The sequence below is a fragment of the Acinonyx jubatus genome, chromosome D2, assembly GCF_027475565.1.
Source record: "Acinonyx jubatus isolate Ajub_Pintada_27869175 chromosome D2, VMU_Ajub_asm_v1.0, whole genome shotgun sequence".
Lineage (NCBI taxonomy): Eukaryota > Metazoa > Chordata > Mammalia > Carnivora > Felidae > Acinonyx > Acinonyx jubatus.
Genome location: NC_069393.1, coordinates 10,928,849 through 10,953,788, shown reverse-complemented (window position 1 = coordinate 10,953,788; position 24,940 = coordinate 10,928,849). Strand labels below are relative to the sequence as shown.

At 44.0% G+C, this 24,940-nt stretch overlaps 2 protein-coding genes across 4 annotated transcripts in view; one reads left to right on the top strand and one right to left on the bottom strand.

Moving 5' to 3' along the window:
* The first annotated feature begins 562 nt into the window (after positions 1-562).
* Positions 563-20,442, top strand: LIPM (lipase family member M). Its single transcript, XM_015079086.3, has 9 exons — positions 563-919; positions 3,842-3,959; positions 8,626-8,824; positions 9,910-10,019; positions 12,282-12,418; positions 13,277-13,423; positions 14,690-14,761; positions 16,250-16,321; positions 19,955-20,442. The coding sequence occupies exons 1-9, from the start codon at positions 773-775 to the stop codon at positions 20,222-20,224; spliced, it is 1,272 nt and encodes a 423-aa protein (XP_014934572.1). The 5' UTR covers positions 563-772; the 3' UTR covers positions 20,225-20,442.
* A 702-nt stretch (positions 20,443-21,144) lies between these two features.
* Positions 21,145-24,940, bottom strand: part of ANKRD22 (ankyrin repeat domain 22) — a 38,794-nt gene continuing 34,998 nt past the window's right edge. For all 3 annotated transcript variants that reach the window (XM_053207762.1, XM_015079083.3, XM_015079084.3), the window contains 2 exons: positions 23,210-23,308; positions 21,145-22,932 (listed from right to left, as the gene is read on the bottom strand). In XM_053207762.1, the coding sequence (XP_053063737.1) occupies positions 22,855-22,932; positions 23,210-23,308 (177 nt within the window). In that variant the 3' untranslated portion in view covers positions 21,145-22,854. The remainder of the gene's footprint in view (positions 22,933-23,209; positions 23,309-24,940) is intronic.

The following is a 24,940-nucleotide window of genomic DNA, read 5'->3' as shown; positions in this document are numbered from 1 at the left end:
AACCAATGATCTCACTCATCACTAAAAAAGAGGGAATGTCCTGTAATTTTCTGACATGTTAAATAGAACTCCTTATAACCTACATTGATCTTCAATAAAAGGACTGATCATTGAAACCCTAGAAGGTGGCTATCAAAACTTGTAATGCGTTCTGCAGACTGGAAGAGAGATTGAAAACTAGGGGAGAAAAGGGGGGGCAGCTGGGTGGCTCAGTCACTTAAGCGTCCAACTTTGGCTGGGGTCATGATCTCGCGGTTCATGGGTTCGAGCCCCATGTCAGGCTCTGTGCTGACAGCTCAGAGCCTGGAGCCTGCTTCAGATTCTGTCTCTGTCTCTCTCTGCCCCTTCCCCCACCCGTCTCTCTCTCAAAAATAAACATTAAAAGAAAACTAGGAATAAAAGAAAAATTATCTTCCCTATGGTTCTTATTTCCTGATGATGAAGAACAGGGGTTTTATGGGCTGTATCACGTGCACATAATTCCAGGTTGCATCAAAGAAAGTTCCCCACACCTAGAAGGTGAGGATTGGTGAGTTTGAGCCGTGTGAGCTGTAGGAGGAGCCTGGTGGCATTGGGACATCCTCGGCCACGTTGCCAGTCCACTTGGTGTTCTTTCCTTCCTATCAATCAAGCTTGTTGAATCTGTCTCAGAATTTGGGGGGAGTGTCCTAGATGGGACACTCAGGAAACAGTGTTTAAACCTCTAGATCCTTCTGACAATAGAACCGGTTGTTCCATTGCCGGGAAAAAACACACATGCAGATGTTGGATCATGTCAAAACTCTTGTCAAGAGTGTGGATTGTCTCACACAGGACGGAGATGTGGCTTCTGATTGTGGTGGCATATTTGTTCCAAAGAAATGTGAATTCGGGAGGTATGCCGACTAAAGCAGCGGACCCAGAAGCATTCATGAATATTGTAAGTTGGGATTTTCCACGCTTGGGGGGAAATGACGTGGCTCCCACGTTAACTTTTGCACTGCGTATTATCTGCATTATATATTATATTTATGTGTGGTCGTGACTTTTGCTGGCAGAGCGTAATCATGGACCAGTACACGGTACTGGGAAGAAAGCCAGTGAGTGAGTAAGCCTGCATTCTCCTTGAACAAATTCAGTGAATTTGGGCGAGTGGCTTAATCCTTCTGCTTCGAGCACAACTTAACTCTTTCCTGGATTCTTAGGCTCATTCTAGGAGCAGAGAAACCACTGTGGTATCTTGAGCCACACCCAGACCCTTGATTGTTGCCATCTCGTGTGTATCAGAAGGGTCTCGCTTCTCACTCCTTACTGTCAGGACACCTGCTCCTCGTCACATCCTGTGCCCGTTCTGGTCTATTCTCCTTACCCTCTTTTGGATTGGTCACTCGGTTGGCTGGCAATAAGAGGGCCCGGAGGAAATCTAGAGAGGGGTAGAACTCATGAACGGCGTGACGACTTTTTAAGCATCCCAGAGAAGTTTTCAGCTCACTTTCGAGCTCTTAGTTGAGCTCAGCAGCGCCCCTCATCAAGTTGTGCGTATCCCGTCGCAGATACTGTCATGAAAATGGCAGAGGGGCCGTGTCCTCCTCACTGCCCCCCTGCAGTAGGTAGGATCATCCCCGTATTTCAAATCAAGAAACAGAATAAAGAGGCTATGAGGAGCATCGGTTGGGCCACACCACTGGCAGGCAGCATAGCTTCAACTTCAGTCCAGGCCTGCCCGAACACAAGCCTCATCACTCTAACCACTGCACAGTGAACCCTCCCAGGTGAGGAGAGGCTCCTTCCTCCCTCCTGGCCCGGCGAAGGTCCCACACACATTCCTCTGAGTAATTAGAAGGAATCTCTCTAGCCATAGACAGAGCCGGTCTCCCTGGCCTCACCCACTGGGTGTGCCCAGCGCCGGGCGCTAAAATCCATTGAACCCAACTCTGCCATTGAGAGTTCATGCATGGAGAGGCAAAGTAAAGTAGGAAATTCATATGATTACTGGTTTCGATTCAAAGAAATGAAATATAAGCGGTTCGGAGTCTGAACGGATTTGATTCCGTATACTGATTCACATGGATATAATCTCTCCTATGTTTTGGTAGACAGCTGGCTTCATGCGTGTGGTTTTCTAGCTGGTGTTAAATGAGCACCTATTAGGCCCTTGATATGTGTTAATCACTAGGTTACAGACATCTAAGGGTACCAAAAGACCCTAGTTCGTGGAGCTATACGGTCCAGCAGGGAAAATAGACACTCAATTGCTAATGACAAGAGCAGTGAAATCAAAGAAGAAAACATAAAATAGGGGGACCCAATCCAGGGAATTCAGGAAGTTTTTTCTGAAAGAAAGGTCTCTTAACCTCACGTCTGCAAAATGAATAGTAGTTACTTGAGAGGGTGGGCGTGATGTTTAGTTACAGTAGTCGCTAATGTGCATTAAACACCTACTATGTGCCAGGTAATCTAGTGAGTGTTATATGTGCACTATCTCTTCACATTCCTTGCAAGAACCCCATGGAGTATAAACCATGGGCATACCTCATTTATAGGTTTATAAATTGAGGAACAAGGACAAGTTAACTAACTTTCCCAAGATCGTACAGCTAGTTTGTGTATCAGTGTTCAAACCAGGATTAAAAGCCAAGCAGTGGGACCTCAGGGACTTTCTCTCCACTACTAGGCTTTTCCTCAGGTACTACGCTGGGCATTTCAGTCCCGGCTTTCTCCTCTATCGGTCCTTTTAACGCAGCAGCTGATAGAAATAATTCCCTCCTCTGGGTAATGACAGTGGGTAGGAATGGTGAAGATACGGAGCAGATTTCTGAAGCCTCGTATTTCACAAAGACCTTCTACATGTGATAACTGTGTAGAGTAGGGGTCCTTAAACAGGGGTCCATACACAGGCAACAAGAAATCAGGAACTCCTGAAAGTATACACAAAAACGTGTTTGTGTGTCCATGTGTGTATTCCTTTTTATAGTTCTCCTCGAATTCACCGAGGGATCCTTGACCTAAAAATGTTAAGAACTGCTGTTCTTGAGTCTGTGGTTTGTATTGTATTGTATTTATTGTGTTTATTGTATTTATTGTGTTTATTGTATTTATTGTATTGTATTTTAAAAAGCATGAGCAGGGGAGGGGCAGAGAGAGAGGGAGAGAGAATCTTAAGCAGTCTCACACCCAGAGCAGAGCCCGACCCAGGTCTCAATCCCGTGACCCTGGGGTCATGACCTGAGCTGAAACCAAGAGTTAGATGCTCAACTGGATGAGCCACCTAGGTGTCCCGAGTCTGTGGTTTTTAGATCTGAAAAGAACCTTAGGAAATTCCATGGTCTAAGGGTTCTCATAAGCTCTCCTGGGACAGATGCCCGCATTGACTGCATTAGAATTACCTGATCCCTAACCTGAAGTGGGCCCAGATAGCTGTACATTTAAGTGTCCCAGATAATTAGTGATGTCCACTCAGGCTTTGGAATCAGTATTCTGGTCTAGTGGTTCTTAAACATTAGGGTGAATCAGAATTTCTGAAGGAGCTCGTTAAACCACAAATCCCTCCCAGTTCCCAATTCAATAGTTGTGGAGGGAAACGGATCACTTGTAACTCTAACAAGTTCCCAAGTGATGCTGATGCTTTGGGTCCAGGGCCCACACTTTGAGAACCATTGTTCTGGTCCGTTCTCCACATTAAAGGCAAAGAAAGCTGGCGGTAGTGTTGGTGGCTAGTTTTTCTAAGGTAACATGCTTAACTAGGGAACAGAAGGGATGTCTTGTCCACATCTTCCAGGTCAAGGAATCTACTTAGTACTTTTGAACTATTGAGAGTACAACCATACAGAACTGAACTCAAAAGACACTGCTTTTTTCTTAGAGTGAAATCATCCAACATCAAGGCTATCCCTGGGAAGAGTATGAAGTAGTGACAGAAGATGGGTATATCCTTTCTGTTAACAGAATTCCTCAAGGCCTAACGAAACTTAAGAAGACAGGTATGGTTCACCCCCATGCCCCTCCAATATGGCAGCCTTCCTTACAGTAATGACTTCCTTGTGATTTGGGTGTGTAGAGGGGAGTCTGTGTTCTTGTTACAGACTGGAGCCCATTGTTCGGGTCAAAAGATAGCTTCACTACCCCCCATAATCTCCATCACAACCACTCCATTAATCCAAATATCTCCAATTATCTCAAAGAAACATAGTGGTTGCCTAAAAAACAAAAACAAAAACAAAAACAAAAACACCTTCCAGGAAGGTCCATTTCTTGACCCCTTCTAGCATATAACCCATCCCCAAACTCCTTTTATATAGACGTTCTAGAATATTCACTGACAGTCTCTTGACCAGACCACACCAGGCCCTGCTCATGAAGAATGCAAATTTCAATATGGCATCTCACGCCCACCCCTGCACACTCTATTCCCCATCCAAACAGCACTTTAAGTATTTGAGATATTGCCCAACTTCTCACCAAAATTTTTTAAAACTCAGGCAACACGTGTACATTTACAATTTGTTAGACCTTTCTACAATTCATATAATCCCATTCTTTGTATATGGGATTTTCAGCTCATGCTGGTTTTTAAAAAATTCGCGTTCCTTACCAATGAAAGTGTGCCCACCCTCTGCCTCCATTTGGCCCTGTTCCTTTGAATACTCTAGCTCTACGTGTATAACAGCAGCTACATTATTTGTGATGAGTACAGATAATATAATTTCATATTGTGCTCTCTCTAAACGCCAGGTACAAGGCTATGTGTTTTATTTGCATTCGTCTCATTTAACTTTCACAATACTCCTAAGAAACTGCCACTCACAGAGGCTAAGTAACTTGTCCAGAAAGCCTGTGCTAGCACTTGCTAGAATGTTGCAAAACCCACACTCAAATCAAGATCCGTCTGCCGCTCTAGCCCACGTTCTTAACTAGAACCAGGGAAGGCTGGGTGAATGCTATTGTCTTTGGTGTGAACAGGCTTTAGGGTTCTGTTTTATTGCAACTTACACTTGTGCAGCTTTTTGAAAACCAACTTGTTTTAAGCCAGCTGCACAACCCTGCCTGATATATCTTCAGCATGCCCCAACCTCGGTGCCTTTGAACTTAACCGTGCTCCCTCTGGACCGCTAATTCATCAGATAGCTACACAGTCTGCCCGGGGCCTTCATTTAGGTCCTCTCAATCACCTTCTTTCCCTAACCACCCTTTTCAAAATAGCAGCCCTTTGCCACCTAGCAGGCTCTCGCCGCTTTATCCTGCTTCCTTTTCCTTATAGCACCTGTCACCTGGTGGGATAGATATTTACTTATTCACGATCTGTCTCCCCCAACCAGAATGTAAACTCATCGGGAACTGGGACTTTATTCTGTTGAAGGCTACACAGCCAGTGCCTAAAAGAGTGCCACACACGTTCTAGATGCCAATAAACATACGTGGACTGAGTGAATGGATTTTAATGAATTTTATACAAATAAGTAGCCGGGAGTTGCAGAAAGAACTTCTCACCAAGCCCCGCTAATCCTAGGACGTAAACCAGGCACAGCTCTTCTGAGCGATCGAGTGACTGTGGCAGTTCCTAAGCTCACGAATCACCTGCAGCCCCCATTCTTGAATGGAATTTGTTTCCTCACATCCTGTTTACTTAGACTGTTCACTCGTCACACGAGTTTGGAGTTTAGTGTATCTACCTGCCTTTTGGGTCCAGTTGATGCAGAATACTCCCCTCTCGTGGCCAGTGTTGTTTCTGCAGCTTCTATTGGCCTCTTCAAGGAGAAAATCCCCTAGGAGGGTAGGTGGTATCCTGATCGCCTTCACTAAAAATGTTCTTTTCTCTCATCACAGCACATTTCTCAAAAGGTAGGAAATTGAATGATTGATGTTATTACCTACTGCATATCCCATATTACAATTATGTCAGTTATATCAAAGTCCTTTATATTTGCTTTTATCCCTGGTCAGTAATCTAATCCAGGGACGTATGCCACAGTTAGTTGTCATGTTTTGTGGGGTTTTTTTTTGGGGGGGGGGGTTGTCTCCTTTATAAACTGAACCAATTTCTCAGGTTTTGTCTCTTTGCCTTTGACATTTTTTAAAAGCGTTTTGGACGGTTATTACAGAACGCTCTCCAATTTGTTTTGTCTGGCATTTCTTCATGATGGGATGCAGCTTATACATTTTGGGGGGAATGCCACAGAAGCAGAGGTGTGCCCTCAATGTGTCATATTTTGGAGCACATGAAACGGCTTGTCCCGATACTGGTGATATTCGCTTTATTAAAAAATATTCTTCTTTTCTCCCCAGCTTTATGGATGCATAATTGACAAAATTGTATATATTTAAAGTGCACAGTGTGATGGTTTGCTCTGATACATTATGCACTGATCGCCACAAGCAGGTTAATTAGCAAGCACATCCATCACCTCCAAGAGTTACCATTTTATTTTACTTATGTTTTTTTTGTAGTGAGAATGCTTAAGATCTATTCTGTTAGCAAATGCAATATTATTAGCTTGATATTACCTATTATTGATAATATTATTGATATTACCTATTACCTATTGATAATATTATTGACATTACCTATTATTACCTTCATATTAATATTACTATTAATATTATAGCCACCCTGCTATACATTAGCTACCCAGGAATTGCTCATTTTATAGATGAAGACTTGTACCCTTTAACCAATATTAGCCCATTTCCCCCACCCCTCAGTCCCTGGTAACCACTGTTGTATTCTTTGTTTCTAGGAGTTCAACTCTTTTTTTTTTTTTTTAGATGCCACATATATGTGAGATTATACAGTATGTCTTTCCCTGCCTGACTTATTTTGCTTAGCATAATGTCCTCCAGTTTCATCCATGTTTGTCACAAATGGCTAAATTATACACACACACACACATACACACACACACACACACACCACATCTTTATGCATTCCTCAGTCAACAGATACTTAGGTTGTTTCCAGTCTTTTAATGCTGCAATGGACATGAAAATGTAGATATCTCTTTGAGATTGCACTGGTTTTATTTCCTTTGAACATATACCCAGAAGTGTAGTTGCTGGTTTATCTGGTAGTTCTATTTCTAATCTGTTGAGGAACCTCCATATTGTTTTCCCTAATGGCGGTAGCAATTTATGTTACCACCCAAGTGTACAAGAGTTCCCTTTTCCCCAATATTCTCAACGTCCTGGTTGCTCCTTCTTTTCTGTAACAGCCATTCGAACAGTTGTGAGGTGATAGCTCATTGTGGTTTTGATTTGCATTTCCCTGACGATGAGTGACGTTGAGCACCTTTTCATGTGCTTGTTGAACATTCGTATGTCGCCTTTGGCAAAATGCCCTTTCAGATCATTTGCCCATTTTTCAATCAGATTGGCTTTTTTTGCTATTGAGTAGTACGAGTTCTTTTTATTCGGGAATATTAACTGCTTATCAGATACATGGTTTGCAAATGTTAGCTCCCATTCTGTGAGTTATCTTTTCACTATGAGGGCGTTTCCTTTGCTCTGCAGGGGATTTTTAGTTTGACTCAGTCGCACTTGTTCATTTTTGGTTTTGTTGCTTGTGATTTTGGTGTCTTATCCAAAAACATCAGCGCCAAGACTAATGTCAAGGAGATTTGTCCCTATGTTTAGTTCTAGGCTTTTTATGGTTTCAGGCTTCACGTTTAAGTCTTAATACATTTTGAGTTAATGTTTGTGAATGGCATAAATGACTGGCCCTGTTCCCTTTAGTGATATTAGCTTTATAACAATTTTGTTAAGGTAGAGCCTGTCAGGTTTTCTACTCTGAATCCAACATTTTCCCCTTTGTAACTAACAAATAATTTTTGAGGAGATACTTTCAGATAATGTAAATATACTATATCTCTCTGAACTTTTACCCACTGATTTTAGCATCCCCTGATGATTTTCTAAGGCCATCAATCTTTCCATATTTATTGATATTTTACTGTAAGTAAGAGCTTTTCTTTCCCTCTCTAATTATTTGTTTATTCTTTTATTGATGGGTATCAATATAGTCTTAGGCATTCTTAATGTATTCACTGGGATATAACTTATTGCTATCATTATTTATTTTGAGTCTCAAATGTTCCCATATTTGAGAAGTGGGAACTTCTTCAAGCTGGCTAATGAATCCTTTTGACATGAAGGGCCCATAATCATTAAACCATTACATATATGGTATATGTGAAACATACATCTATATATAATTTTATAATAATACATTATATATACATTTAAAAGTATATGATAGATCATTATATTTGTCATTACATAATTATCTTAATCATGATACTATACTGCCTCCAGGACACTTCCAATGTCCTCTGTGGTGCCCAGACACATCTAGTGATAGTAAAAACTACACAAAGACCACAATGGACGCTGAACTTTATTGATCTCTTCTCTATGCCCGGCATGGCCCCATCTGCCCCTTGTGCACTATTTTACTTAATCATAACAAAAATCCTGCTCTTCTGATGAGGAAATCAAGAAGCAGAGAGGGTGAGTGACCAACCAACACAATCCATCTAGCAAGCAGCTAAATCAAAATTTGAACACAGGTCCTTTGACCTTGAAAGCCCTTACACCCTAGAGGGTAACAAGAAAGGTGGAGAACATTTCACGCAGCTGAAATTCTCTCCCGTGTAGGTTCCAAGCCTGTGGTGTTCCTGCAGCATGGCCTGCTTGGAGACGCCAGCAACTGGATTTCCAACCTTCCCAACAACAGCCTGGGCTTCATTCTGGCCGATGCTGGTTTTGACGTGTGGCTGGGGAACAGCCGGGGAAACACCTGGTCTCGGAAACACAAGACCCTCTCCATTGACCAAGATGAGTTCTGGGCTTTCAGGTATACGACAGTGTTGAGAGTGGAGGCGGACATGGATGTCTTTGGGAGAACTGGATAAAGAATACGGCTTCTAGCATTTGGATAATTTACCTTGGTTGGCTCATCAATATCCTACCGTGATGTCCCTCAATTGTTTTAATTTCACTAGGGGTTCTTTGCGGGGAGGAGTGGGGAAGATCGGGTTTCCCAAGTAGAAGGTGGGTCTGGCTAAAAGTGGTGGTTGTTGTCAGGCGGTTGAGACTGGGAGGAGAGAAGATGTAGGTCCATTTCCTTGTAGATGCACATCCTGGGGCTAACTCCCCCCTGAGTAATGACAAGGACCGATACCCAGAAAGTAATGAGATCAGGCAACATTAAAGACATAAGGGAAACTCGGGGTGCCTGGGTGGCTCAGTCCGTTAAATATCCAACTCTTTGTTTCAGTTCAGGTCATGATCTCACAGTTTGAGTTCGAGCCCCGCACTGGGTTCTGTGCTGACAGCACGGAGCCTGCTTGGGATTCTTTCTCTCCTTCTCTCTATGCTTCTCCCCATTCATGCTCTCTCGCTCTCTCGCTCTCTCGCTCTCTCTCAAAGAAAAAAAAAAGATATGAGGGAAATCATGAAGTCTTAGGGACCATCAATTTAACTAATACATATCTCACACTCTTATGAAAGGTTTTTAATGTTTTTATTTAAAGTACCTATTGGCATTCAACCTGCTCTTTATCCATGTGATCAGAGAAGGGCCCCGCGGCATTTTCAATCCTTTCCATACAAATGAATGTGCACGGCCCTGTGCTATTCTACTAACTGTGTAATAGGACACCTCCACTGGGAGGTAAGTCATGTGCTCAGTAAACATCCACGGAAGATGATTACCGCTCTGCGATCACATCTGGAGAAAACAGCAGTGTGCAAATAGCTGGTGGCCCCAGAGGCCCCATGTGTCCCGGGTGTGAAACAAGTCCACTCTGAGGGTTGTGAGGGGCACAGTAACAGGCCCGTGGGGATGACGCCTCGGGGGCTTGTTTGTAAACCCCGGGGCTGCTTTTGTCGTTTCTGATTGTAATTTTTCATGTAACTTTGTCTTTTCCCCCCTTATAGTTATGATGAGATGGCTAGGTTTGACCTTCCTGCAGTCATAAACTTTATTTTGCAGAAAACCGGCCAGGAAAAGATCTATTATGTCGGCTATTCACAGGGCACTACCATGGGTAGGTTCGAAGGAAAGCAGGTTTGTACAGTCAGAAATGCGGGCATGCGGTGCGCGTGGCTCTGCCTGGGATCTGTCATCCGACGTGCGTCTCAAAACTGACCCCATCCTCTTCCCACTCCGAGGGCTGTGGGAAACCAGGGATCGAGCTGAGAGAAGCTTGTGGTGTGGTAGAAGGAGCCAGGGCTTTCGAGGCGGACAGAGGTGGAATTAGATCACATCTGGCTCTGGGGCCTCGTAGCTGAATGTCCTTGAGCCAATTCTCCAGCCCCTCGGGTCTCGGTTTCCTCATCTGTAAGATGGTGATAGTCACTCCTTCTTAGCAGAGTTAGAGGTAGTTTGGACTATTCAATGGTAATGTATACAAGGTCTGGGAAGGCAGGGATTTCGTCTCAGAGCCCAGAGTGTACCTGCAATTCAATACACAGCAAGCATTGTCGTCCCGCTACGGACAGCAGTGATGGGGGGTTTTATCCAGGTCTTTTTCCTTTCCTTCGAAGGACAACGCCTGGAATTTTGTGCTGTTGTCCTTTTGCATTCGCTGCACTTGCGAGAGACCGTAACGCACGGCCCCTGTGGGATACAGGTCATCTACTGGGGAGACGGGAGTGCAGTCTGCGGCCTTCCGCCTCGTCTCAGACCGAAACCAGTAGGAAAAGTGTGTTTGGCTTAGATCAGGACAAGGGGAGAGCAGGAGGGGCCCGGCGCAGGCCGTGAGGGGAAGGCTGTCCCGGGAGGGCAGAGAGAGCTCTGCCTTCACCCCGAGCCGAACCCGAAGGTGACGGCCAGGGTATGGGGCTCTGAGAAGGCAGGTAAGCGCACCTCCTGGAATTTGGGGCAGGCGTTCAGTGGGCTTCTTTTTATTTGGTGCTCTCTGGCCAATGAAGAGTCTGACTTCCACGTTTTCTCCTCTGGATTTTTCAACAACATTAACCGGTTGCGGTGACGTTCCCGTCTCCCCACACACTTCTCAGAAAGAAAGTTGGGGTGTTAGTGCCTGCCCTTGCTCTAATGTCCAGAGGCCCTTGAGATTTTCTCTTCTCTACACGCAAATCATCCAGCGTGACATTAAGACCAAGGTGCTACTGATGAGGCCAAATGCTATTTCGAGAAGAAAAAGGGGGCCAAAAAAGCACAGGACTCTCCTAGTGGTCAACCATGGAGCTGTTCCTACGGAAAACTTGTACTTGCTTTGCAGAAAGAGAAGTATCACTGGGGGAAGTTAGCGGGAGTTCTCAAACTTGACATTCGAGGGAGTTCAGAGAGGGTCACAGTGAAGCTGGACTACAGTTTAATGGCGTTCCAGCTCCGTCCTGCGATAGGACCTACAGCTGGGAGGGCAAAAGCTACGAGTGAGTTACTCTTGAACCTGCCTTGGCCTGTGGCTGGCAAACCTAATCACAGGGAGGGAGAAGTTGAGAAGGAAGTGCTCTTCGTGAATACTCACCTTCTGGGGACGGGAGGAAGTCACGTGATACTGGTTTCCGTCTGCCCTGCCCCCTATCGCTCAAGCTGCAAATATCTGAGTGCACAGAGTATTTCAAACTCAATGACCTTGCCCTGGCTTTAAAAGGCCCCTTTTTCTCCCCAAGGCTCCACAGAGATCTCCCCTACACGGTGGTAATTTGGACTGTTTCATAGATAGCGAAACCGAGGCACGGACTGGCTAGCCAGGGTCTCAGACCTAGTCTACGACAAAAATAAGAGTTGAAACCCAGTTCACGAGACAACTTAGATTACATTACAGTTTGGGCTCCAGAAAAGGTAGGAGTCAAGGAGACCAGCGTAAACCCTGCTCTCCCAACACCCATTATATTACGGAACATGCTCGTTACCAATAAACAAGGTGATTTCTCTAACGCTCAACCTCTTTCACCGTAAAGCAGAGATTTGCCTCAATACCTCCCTCGCAAGAGTCAGAATTAAATGAAGGAAGAGCTACAAAAGTCCCCTGAAAAGTGTCTAGCACACAGTTACTTCCCTCTACATATATATGTTCTCAGAGTCCGTACTATTGGACTCAATAGGTCCATTCGGTAATGTAATGAGAACCTACTAGTTGGAAAGTGTTTGCAAGATGTCTTAGGGGACACAGAGGTATTTTGGCGGCTGGTGTTTTCCCCTTTTAAGGAGCTTGTATTTCCCTGGGACGGTTAAGACACCATCGCACGGAGTTCCTGAAATAACTTGACCAGAGTGAAATCAGTATTTTACGGCTTTTAGGAGATTCAATATCCACACTGACGTATCTCTTCTTTTGTAGGCTTTATTGCTTTTTCCACCATGCCAGAACTGGCTCAGAAAATCAAAATGTATTTTGCTTTAGCACCCATAGCCACTGTCAAACACGCCAAAAGTCCTGGCACCAAATTTTTGCTGCTGCCGGATATGATGATCAAGGTATGTGAGTCCTCAGAGAACTTCCTGTCTGTGTAGAAGGGTCTCCAACCCGATTTGCCACGACACGCAGAATATAAAATCGACATAATGATCTTTCGACTTTATGACGGTGCGAAAGCATTCACTAGAAACCATACTTTGAATTCTGAATGTTGATCTCTTCCTGGGCTAGTGACATTTGGTACGATCCTTTCTCGGCAGCCACAGCTCCTGGGCAACCACAGGGTCACGAGGGTCAACGAATGATACACTTACCACCCTTCTGTTCCCACACAGCCACTGTTTGTCACTTTCGGCGCAGTACCCAATAAATTACACTTTATTATAAAATAGGTGTTGGGACGCCTGGGTGGCTCAGTCAGTTAAGCGTCCGACTCTTGATTTCCACTCAGGTCTTGATCTCACGGTTCATGGGTTTGAGCCACACATTGGGCTCCATGTGGACAGTGCGGAGCCTGCTTGGGATTCTCTCTCTCTCTCTCTCTCTCTCTCTCTCTCTGCCCCTTCCCTGCTTGTGTGCTCTCTCTCTCTCTCTCTCAAAATAAATACATAAATATTTTTACATCTCCTTTAAAATAAATAGATAAATAAAATAGACTTTGTGTTAGGTGACTTTGCCCAACCGTAGGCTAATGTAAGCATTCTGATCATGTATAAGGTCTGCTAGGCTGAGCTATGATATCAGTAGGTTAAGTGTATTAAGTGCATTGTTGACTTTGGATATTTTCAGCTTATGATGGGGTAGTATTGGGGACATAACTCCATCATAAGTTGAGGAAGATCTGTATGCTTTTAAATTAGACTCACTTCTTTTGAACTCTAATGTAATAACTACTACCCCATTTCATATTTTTACAGGGGCTGTTTGGCAAAAAAGAATTTCTGTACCAGACCAGATTCTTCAGACAGTTTGTTATTTACCTGTGTGGTCAGATGATTATTGATCAGATTTGTAGCAACGTCATGTTACTTCTGGGAGGATTTAACGCCAACAATATGAACATGGTAAGTGGGAGCCTAATAAATCCTGTTTCCACTAGGAGTGATCGGTCTCAGTCCCTGAAAGTGAGCGACTACAGGGCAGGCTTAGAGAAATGACATACACCAACTAATTTGGTTTTCTTCAAATCATACTAACACGCAGAAAATACTTCAACACGGGCTGAGTCAAGGTTGACGTGAGGGCATTGCTAGATATTAACTTCGTAGATTATGGATGGAACAGGTGTGAGAGCAGCTCTACTGTGGTAAGTTAACTGCCAGACATCACACACCTCTTCTTTCTCCGTAGGTCCTTCCAGTTTGTAGTTTAAGGGGACGTCTCGGAATCTCAGTTCAGCTTAGGCATAGCCACCGTTGGTGGGGTCGCTGGCAGGCTTCCTCAGAAAACACCATCTGAGTTGGAGATTAGTGTGCAGAATGATTTGGAGTGAGACCCTTGGGATGGCACCCAGGGCAGGGAAGGAAGCAGGATTCAGTAGACTGAGAGCGTCAAGTCACTATGGGGTCTCAGTGGGAACCTCGGTTGATGTGACTATCAGATGACCCTTCCAAGCTGTCCCAAGTCAGAGTGAAGGGGTTGGTCTTTATAATCCCGCTTCAACCCATCACTTACTACAGATGTCACCGGGGGAGACGTTGGGCAGGACAGCTCTCTGCAACTGGGACCCCCCCCCCTCCCCCAACTCCAAGGAAGTCCAACAGTCTGCCTGCCATGCTCCCAGCAGCCAGGGGCATACGTCTTTCACTCCTAAAGATTTTTTTCCCTTTTTTATTAATAATATCATTAATAGCTACCATTTATTATATGCCAGGCTAAGTGATTCCCTATAACAACCCTATGAGACAGGTATTATCAATACGTCCATTTATAGACTAGTATCCTGAGACTTAATGCATTAAATACCTAAAGAATTAATTAAATAAATAAATAATGCATTAAAGAACTCCCAAATTGAATGACAGAGGTGGGATTTGAATACAGACCCGGTTCTAGAGCCCTCATGCTTAATTATCTTAGTCAAGCTTTTAGAAGAAGTCAGATGTCTAAGGAGAAGCTGTTCTCAGATGAAAAAATACAGGTGCCTGAGAATACATTTAGTGGCATTTTTAAAAGTTATGTGCATGTGTGTATGTCTGTTTCGTAGATAATTGCTGCTAAACTAACGATATTCCCATGTCTTCCTCTGACCCCCTGGAGATGTGGTCTTGTCAAGGTGCACATCTCGTGAGTTTTCCCACGCCCCACAAACCACTCGTGCTTTGTTACAGAGCCGAGCAAACGTGTATGTGGCGCATACGCCCGCCGGGACGTCTGTGCAAAATATCCTACACTGGAGCCAGGTAGGAACGTCACCTTGGCTGAGGGTCTTTGTGCGTCTTGTCTGAAGTAGTCGAAGGATGTCCTTTTGACTGCGCAAGTGTTATTTCACATGTGTTCCAACAGGAAACGTGATCCTGTCAATGCTGTTTCCACTGTGGATTTAATCTAGAGCAGTGAATCTTTTCAGGAGATGGGAGGGAAGATGGGAGGGAGATGGCTCAAGGAATCTTGGGTGGACCTTAAGAACGTGACTTCAGGGACGCCAACGTGGTTCAGTCGGTTAAGCATCCGACTTCAGCGCAGGTCGTGAGCTGTGAGTTCGAGCCTGCTTCAGATTCTGTCTCCCTCTCTCTGCCCCTCCCCTGCTCAAGCTCTCTCTCCCTCTCTCTCTCAAAACTAAATCAACACTAAAAAAATTTTTTTTGAAGAATGTGACTTCAGATGGTCTAAGAGAGACCTTTCTCTGTCCCTGGACACGTCACAGATGAGGCTGGAGATCACGTTTCCATTCTCTTTTTCGGCTCCTCCAGCAGCACGGTCAGGTGGTGATAAAAATGTGAAGGCAGGACCTAAATGCCCCAAGAAGTTTTCACCCGAGTCCTTTGTGCTGCTGACTTCACCGACAGTCACAGACAGGAGGGTCTGGATCACCAGTCACATGTACTGTCTCTAGGGGCCGCGGGTGGATCTCGGATCGCTCAGAACTGATTCTCGGACGGTGTGGATGCTGGTTAGCCTTTCACACGTGGAGAAGCACCACACCTAATATTGCTCGTTAGAGACGTACTGCAGAGTCTACGTAGACTGGCTGTCGGAGGAAGGACGGAGATAAAGACAGAAAGCTAGAGCGTGGTTAACCTTAGATTCTCATCTACTGCAACTACCACTTCGTGGAACACGTACATAAATAAAACTACGACTTTGTTGAACAAAAAATCCCAGAGGGATCCTACTGCAAGCAGAAGGTTTTAAGAATATGATGAGGACCTTTAAAAGCCATAAACATGGGTCCTGTTTCTCCAAGGATTTAGAGCCTAGTCAGATTGTTCTTCTAAGGTCATTGCTGTGTGTGTGTGTGTGTGTGTGTGTGTGTGTGTGTACGGGGCGGGGGGCGGTAGCGGGGCGGGAGAGAGACTTGATTATCAAAAGCAAAGAAGAATTCTGACCTCGATTGTACCTCGGTCGCCTTCTCCGAGCACCACCCCACCGCGAGCGCTAGGGGGCGCTCTCCCGCCGCAGCCGGCTGGTCCTGCGGGACAGCCATCTGCACACGGGCTGCTCTGGGCATGCACTTCCTGCAGTTGTAGGACAACGTGGGAAGTGCTTTCCTGGTACGTTTTTCTCCCCGAAAGGGCCTCACTCTTGCCTTTACGCTTTCCCGGAAAGCATCCTAGCCCCGAATGGAAGAGCAGCCTCAGCCTTGGTTCTCCAGTTCCCTCCTGACTACAGACGGTGGTAGCAGATGCGTCTGCTGCGTTTGAAGGCCATGTCCATTTGTCTCCTTTTAGGCAGTGAACTCTGGGGAACTCCGGGCGTTTGACTGGGGGAGCGAGACCAAAAATCTGGAGAAAGGCAATCAGGTAAGAAAATCAAATGCATCCTGTTTTGGCAATAAACGGGAGGGAAGTGATCGTGGCAGGGTTTCTGTTTTGTTTTGTTTGTTTTGGTTTTGTTTTTGTTTTTTGTCAAGGCGGGAATAAAATATGAGAATTTGGCCAGCAGCTAACAATTCGGGCTTGACTCCATTTGAAAAGAGAAGTTCAGGGGCACCTGGGTGGCTCGGTCAGTGAAGCATCGGACTCTCGCTCTCAGCTCAAGTCTTGGTCTCAGGGCCATGAGTGAACTCAAGCCCAGCGTTGTGCACCACTGGGTGTGAAGTCTACTTTAAAAAAAAAGAAACTAGAGAAGTTCACGGCTTAGCCAAGAGGCCTCCTGCTTTCATGATGGAGTAGCAGAACTTTCTCGATGAGGCTGCCTCCAGGAAGAAGGCACTTGGGCTTCTAAGGAGCAAGACAGGGTAGATTTAGTGAAGGGAAGAGTGTCGTCTGTGGTGGTCAGTAGAAGGATCCTTTTAGGATCAAAAAATAAAAATAAAAAACAAAACCATGAATGAAGATGGCAGAGGTCAGGCTGCTTCACTCAATGCCCATGGGTCCTTCTCTTGCATGACCCTCTGTGTGGTCCTGGGTGAGCTGCTTTTGATTCCGCAGACCCCCATGTCTCTGTCTTTAAAAGTTAGTGGACTCGATAACCCTTAAGAGTCCCGCTGGTCACACTTGTAATGAATCTGTAATTTGCAAGTGAAAAATACGAAAGGTTATTGCATTACCTAAGAAAATGCACAGTCGATGCTACAGGATAAAATTAACAGTTGTGGAAAGTCCGAAGGGACTAGGATACTCTCCTGAGCATGAAATCCCCACTGAAGATTATTGGTTGGCTTCAGTGTGAATGCAAACAAATACTGACCATGCAAACATAGAGCCAGAGGGAGCCTGATAGAGGCCAGCCTCTGAGGATCTAGATGTAAAAAGCCGAGAAATGGGACAGACTGGGAGCGCCCTGACCAGCATATTCTCCATCACAGCCATCAGCTACCTTTTGTTAGGTCCTTCTTCACTGTTTCCTAAAACATGCCTTTGGAGAAAGCAGTCTAGCTTCAAGATAGTTTTATCAACATAAATGTTTTACATTCCAGAGAAAGCAGCATGTGCAACATGGGCCCTAGAAATGGTCAGGGAAAGGAAAGGAAGACACGCGTGCCAAAAAGGTGTCGTAGAATCACAGCACCTTGGAGTTCGACCCGAATTCAGTTCAGTGTTCTCACACGTAAAAGAGAAAAATGCATTAATGGCGCCATAGAATGCTCCGACCTTTTGTGTCGAAGTTAGGCTATAGAAGGTAGTTCCGATCACTCGATTCCTCTGTGTGTGTGTGAGCGCGGGGAGATCCCTCACCACCAACGGGCAGTTCTCTGGGCACCAGCCGGGGTCCTACAATTTAACTTCATTCGGGCACTACCTGGAGACAGCATCAGATCAAGGGCTCGATTTGCTGAGCGTGCCCTCCAGCTAGATGGCAATCTCAAGCCCAGGTTGTTCCTGTGCTTCTGACCGACTAGCCATAAAGTGAAGATCTAACAACCCTCCCCTTGGGTTCTGTTAATTTGCCGGATTGGCTAGCAGAAACCAGACAGACGTTTAACTTACTAGATCACCCATTTATTACAAAAGACAGTGACCCAGGAATAGCCAGATGGAAAAGCTGTATAGGGCAAGGTTGTGGGCAAGGGGCAAAGAGCCTCCAGCTCTCTCCTAGCATGCCAGTTTCCCCAAATCTCCACGTGTTCACCAGCGAGGAAGGTCCCCAACCATGTAGGATGTTTATAGAGGGTTCTTTACATAGGCAGGATTGATTCAATTATCGGCCACTGGCGATGGAACTCGTCTCCAGCCCCTCTCCCCTCCCTGGAGGTCTGGGGGCAGGACTGAAAGTTCCAGCCCTCACGTGCTTGTGTCCACTGGGGGGCCAGCCCCCATCTTTGGGTGAAGTCCAAAAGTCAGCTCATTAACTTCACAAAAGACACTTTGTTGGCTCTCATCACCTGGTAAACTCCAAGGGTTTTAGGAGCTCTGTGCCAGAAATGGGGATGGAAACCAAATATATATTTCTTATTCTAAATCACAGTCTCAGGCCAGAACTGTCAATTCTTAGAAAGCCCCAGAGAGTCAGCCAGGACTGCCTGGGTTGACACCTTGGCTCCACAGTGGATTTCCTGAGAAGAAATGAGCCTCAACTTCACTGTGGAGAGTTCTAGGTGCTTGATCAACCTCAGGGCTCGGACAGCCAGTATGATCTGGAAGCATGTCTTGACAAAGGAAAAGTATCAGTTAGGAATCCTGGATACTTTTCTTCGGGTGATAGAAGACCGGAGGCGGGCTCTAATTGTTACCTCGCTTGGTTCAGACTACCTGCGTTCCAGTGCCATTGACTTCCCCAGGTTTTGAGCTTGGGTCTGCCTCAAGGGCTTTCTGTTATTCCAGAAAGTCTCTGTGAAGATTCCAAGGACTTCTCAGTGAGGCTCCAATCTCTTGCCTTTCTCTATAGAATCGTACATATATATATATATATATATATACACACATATTATTATGTGTATATTATATATATGTATATATACACATATATATGTATGTGTGTACATATGTATGCATGTACATGTGTGTACACATACATGTATGTACATACATATGTGTAGGCACATATATGTACATGTGTATATGTATGTGTTTATGTGTGTATATACATGTATGTGTGTATGTACACGTGTATGTATATGTGTACATGCATACATACATGTATATACATATTATGTGTATATTGTATATGTACACACATATATTATGTGCATATTATATATACACATACATATATATACATACATATACATATATAATATATATAATATATAATATATATAATATATGTTTATATTAAAATATATTGTATTTAAATTTATATATATAATAATTATATTTAAAATAATAATAATAATAAATAAATAAATAAATATATATATATATATAAAATTTCCCTCTAGCCTTGTGGAATTTCTGAAATCATCCTTTAAAAGGACAGGAACATTATCTTCCAAAGATAATGTGTGTGTTAAGTATTTATTAATACGAAGAAAAGTAATGGAAAATTAATGCTTAAAGTGGAAGCCAACTTACATGGTTTCTCCCTTAACCTCCTAAGTTATTACAGGTGTCATCCTCATTTCCCAGATGAAGAAACTGAGGCCCAGCAAGGTTAACCAACTGTGCCTTCAAGCAGGGGCTGAACAGAAATTCTTGATGAATTTCTGCTTGGCTGCGGGTGCCCAATCACCTTTCTTCACAACACATGGCATATTTTTTTTTTTCAAAAGCTTATTTATTTATTTATTTTGAGAGAGAGGGAGAGCGTGCGGGAGGGGCAGAGAGAGAGGGAGAAAGAGAATCCCAAGCGGGCCCCTGAGCCATCAGCCCACAACCCAACTCTGGACTCAGTCTCAGGAACCATGAGATCATGACCTGAGTCGAAATCAAGAGTCAGACGCTCAACCGACTGAGCCCCCCAGGCGCCCCACACGTGGCATATTTTTATCGTTTATTTGAAATATAAATTGTGAGCTTGAAAACCCAAACATTACCTACGTTCTTTTTTTCTAGCCAACTCCTGTAAGGTACAAAGTTAGAGACATGACGGTCCCCACGGCGATGTGGACGGGGGGTCAGGACTGGCTTTCAAACCCAGAGGATGTGAAGACACTGCTGGCCGAGGTGACCAATCTCATCTACCATAAGAACATTCCTGAATGGGCACATGTGGACTTCATCTGGGGCTTGGACGCTCCTCACCGTGTGTACAATGAAATCATACACCTGATGAAGCAGGAAGAAACCAGCTTTTCCCAGGGAGTGTGTGGCATCCGATTGTGAAACAGTGGACACTGACAAGTCTCAGAAAAGCCTCAGGGAAGAGGGAACCCTTAAATGGAGGATTTTAAGGATTTCCAGAATTGAAAACCCACCATATGAGTAGGGGAGTGGAGAAGGGAGGACAAAGATATAGTACATATTCCTTGAGATTTCCTGTATTTGACACTAAAACTGACATTTAAATTTTTATCAGCTAATTAAAATATTGATTGGGTGAACATAGGTTTCATGTGTCATATTCTACCATCCTGAAGGGTAAATTTTACCTGACCGCTAGAGGTTATCTAGGATTCTCTATGTCATTCAGAGAGAGCCCCTTAAAATGTTAATTTTCTTCTATAAGCCATCTATTTGGACCAGTCAAGTAAAATGACTGATCGGGACAGAGACAGAGGTCTTGAATCTCTGGACTGTTGTAACCTTGACAAAATAAGCTGGACATTTTCACCTTATTGCTGTAGAGACATAATACTACTCCAGGAAGCTGAGCTGAAAAAGAAAGAAAGAAAGAAAGAAAGAAAGAAAGAAAGAAAGAAAGAAAGAAAGAAAGAAGAAAGAGAAAGAAAAGGGAGGGAATGAAGGAGAGAAGGAAGGAAGGAAGGAAAGAAAGAGGAAGGGAGGGAGGGAGGGAGAGGACAATATGGATGAAATACATTTTAAGCCCCATTAGAAAGGGCCAGGGTTTTATAGTTAAGTCTCAGAGGAAATAATTTTGTGAGGAATTTAATGAGTTTTCCATAAGCACGTTACGCACTCCATGAAGCACGTATATGTATTTCAGTACCTAGCACCTAGCCCAGCTCGTTTGAGAGTTCATTGACTGACGCTAGAAGACCTAATGTCCACAAATGTCTGCCCCGGTTTTCTGCCTTCAAAAACGAAAAACTAGGAAGAAAGTATTAGAATGTCATGAGCATAGAGACAACAAACTGTCAAATATTTTATTCTTTGATCTTGATAACTGCCCAGAGTCAGTCACAAATAGAAGAAAATGCTCAATTTTCACACCGTCTAAAAGATGACAGTTACGGTCACACATGAGTGATAGCGTAATTTTGCAAACCAAATTGAAGGTACACAGGTGCGTGTGGAAGGTACACTGGTGTGTGAAGTTCATTTGTTGATTCCATCACCCAGAGCCACCTGCTAACTCGATTCGGTGCCATGTATCTAAAATAATTTCAGAGACACGCAGGGGCTTCTGAATCTGTATCTACACACTACTATTTCCTTCACAAAACATACACCTTAAGGCTCTGTACATAGCTCAATAAATATTCCGGATTTGATTTTCATTAGCCCTTTGTTCTGTTCAAGGATGGTAAATCTTTTCTTCTTAGACTGTTCATTCGTGACCTCATATAGTGTGTGATACGTCTACACTTCAGTCCATGTCTAAAGATATTAATGATTCAGTCCTGCTTGGTGAAATTTGATCATTTTTAAAATGTGTTTATTTCTACTCTGTGTCATTGACACAGGACTTGAGAAATGTATTTTGATATTCACTATCTCCCTTCTGGAAGTATAATGCAGATACCATCTTTTCCTCTTGCTCTATTTATTGTAAAGAAATCCTTCGTCCCACGCTAATAATAATATTTTGAATTGTATCAATGAAAATAAACAGAAAGAACAACCTTAGTAGCTGCCTGGTATTCACAAGAGAATCATAAAGGTATTTTTGAAGGAACATTTTTCTCTTAAATGTTTATTTATTTCTGAGCCAGAGAGAGACAGAGCATGAACGGGGGAGGGTCAGAGAGGGGGAGACACAGAATCCCAAACAGGTCCCAGGCTCCGAGCTGTCAGCACAGAGCCCCACGCGGGGCTCGAACTCACGGACCGTGAGATCGTGACCTGAGCCCAAGTCGGACGCTCAACCGACTGAGCCACCCAGGCGCCCCGTGAGGAAACATCTTGATAGTTGCCTAATTTTGTTCATAATTAAGACGGATTTTACTTATAAGCTGACAGCAAAATGTCTAGAGGTATTCTAGTTAAATTGGCTCTCGGGAAAGAAAAAGAAAAAGCCCTGGCTTGTAGGATTTCCCAACATGACTGTGGCCTAAATACCCCCACCCCTGACGACCGATAGATGGTTTTATTGAAGTTGTTTCACCAAATGAATATTTACATATGAAGCTCTCCCCCACCGCCCCCCCCCAACACATCATTCTATACAAATATATCTACTTCGAACCTTCCTCTTACCACTCAAAAGGACGGAGAGAAACAGTCGTTTTTTGGGTATGATATAGACAGGACCACCTCTTGGTCACAGTGGCCCACCTGAGAAGAGAGGACCGAGCCAGCCAACTGCGATTCTCTTCTTCAGGACCAACCGGGGTGGAAATGTCACCTTTGTGTTGACCAAAGTGGAAACTCCCACGACTTCAGTGTTTCTCCTAGAAAGATTATGACCATGGTGAACTCCACTGGGAGAAAAAAAAAATCATCAGTACAAAGCTCTTCCACAAATGTCACCATGGCAACCGCCATTAGGGTTACCCATGGTAACCGTAAAACTGCAGCATCCAGGTTGAGCGGTCCACAGACCGATTGTCCAAAATGGAGAGAGAACACGGCGCTTTAGTTTCTTTCTACTTCTCCACGTGAGGCCTCTAGGATTACGATGCTTTCCTTAGCATTGACTCAATCTGGGAAAACTTCAATCTCCGTGCAATGTCCAGCGAAGTCTCACCACGCTGAGGAGAAAAAGAAATTACGGTCCTTTGTCTCCAATGCAGTCCAAGGTCGATGCAAAAGGCCTAGTAAACAGTCTAGACCAACTGACTTACAGGCCCGGCAAGGGCTCTGAAGGTCATTTGGTTCTAACAGGAATAGGACAACGTAATTCCTTAGAGAGGACAATTAGCTTTGTTGTCAACAACATCAGAGGCAATTAATTCACTTCAGCACACAGCCCAAGTTAGGAGATGCTGTTGCTAGAAGGACATCGGACCACAGCCCACAGATTCTTACCCGATTCTTGATCATGGGGTCTGCATGAGCTTCAAGGAGCAGAGGGATGAGATTCTGGTTTTTCATTTCGCAGGCGTAATGTAACGCGGTGCAGCCGTACTGAAACCGAAAGATCAACAGTGAGTTCATCGTGGGCTCTAAGGACCCGGCACATGGCTCCTTCGGCAAGCACCTGTCACATCCTAGAGCGTCCCCCCAAGCAAACCGGTCTGCAAATCATCCACGCACACCCACTTTTCTTGTATTTCAAAAGCCTTCCCTGCCTCCCTGTGTATATGGTTAACGTCCTATAAGCCATTAATATCTTCCTTTCTCATTTTCTGTTCCAAACTTAACACAACCTGCAAGAAGTTAACACTCAATTGTCTCAAGGTTTCTTGGTGGGATTCTATATGTCTGGGCAATCACCGCCTCGATCATCGTACCGTCTTTTCTCCTCAAGGGTCCCCACACGGGCTTTTTTGCAAATATCATCCCCCGTGGTTGTTGATCAAAATCCCCGCAACCTGAAGACGGTGCTCATGTCGCTACAGCCCAGCTCCAGGATCGGTGCAGTTAGTTCTATGTAGAAACCTCTCATGCGTGGTTTGCTGTGGCTTATATTCTGCATTCTGAAATAGCGGATCTACTCTGCTGGTACTAACTTAAAACACCAACTACAAGGGAAAAGAGATGGATAGCTAGGGTATTTGTGCCCCAGATATTGCCTTTCAAAAAGCAGCCCAACAACCATGGTTTGGGTATGTGACGAATTAATGCCAGACCTTATCAACTCTTCTAAGAGCATAACGGATAATGCTGCAATTGCTGATTTTTCTTAAGTGACAACATCATGCACCAAAGAGCTGGCTTTGAACTTTTCCATGTGAAATAAAGTGAGTGTAATTACCTAGAAATACAATGCACCGCATTACTTAGAGTTGGAAAAACTATCTGAATATTCAGATAGTCTTAGAAAAATGGTGGTGCGTGTGTGTGTGTGTGTGTGTGTGTGTGTGTGTGTGTGGAATGTAACAGTCCAGCTAGAGATACATATCGAGAAGCAGAAAAATATCCTAGAGAAATTTTGATCACAGGCAAAGTTTCAAACCTTTTGAATTTCAATGAAAGGACCAAGAAAAACCTTCAGCGAACCATTCACCCAATCTTTAATAACATCTTACTTAATACATTTTGAAGTTTTCTAAGGAATGACAGAGCACCATAGTCGTCTATCCAAATGAACCCAAAAATTCTATTTTCTTTTTTTCTTTTTTTTTCATGTTTATTTATTTACTTTGAGAGAGGCAGAGAGAATCCCAAGTAGGCTCTGCACTGACAGCGACAGTGACACGGGGCTCAATCCTATGAACCGTGAGATCATGACCTGAGTCAAAATCAAGAGTCAGACGCCCAACAAACTGAACCACCCAGGTATCCCCCAAAATTCTATTTTAAATAAAAGGAAAAACATACACTTCAGTAACTTATTCTCCTGTGTTCTTTCTCTCTCAATCTCTCTCACACACACGCACACACACGTAGAGCTACCTCTGTTTAAACATATGATGATACCAATATAATCAAAACTAAAATGATGTAAATAATTAATAGAAACAGGGATGGGCACATTTTCTCTCTCACGGAACAATGGTAACACACACACACCCACAGAGATGCACACGCCATAAAACAAATCAAGGATCACAGAATATTGGTTCGTGTCTACTCAAATTTCAACTTGCCTCCTTT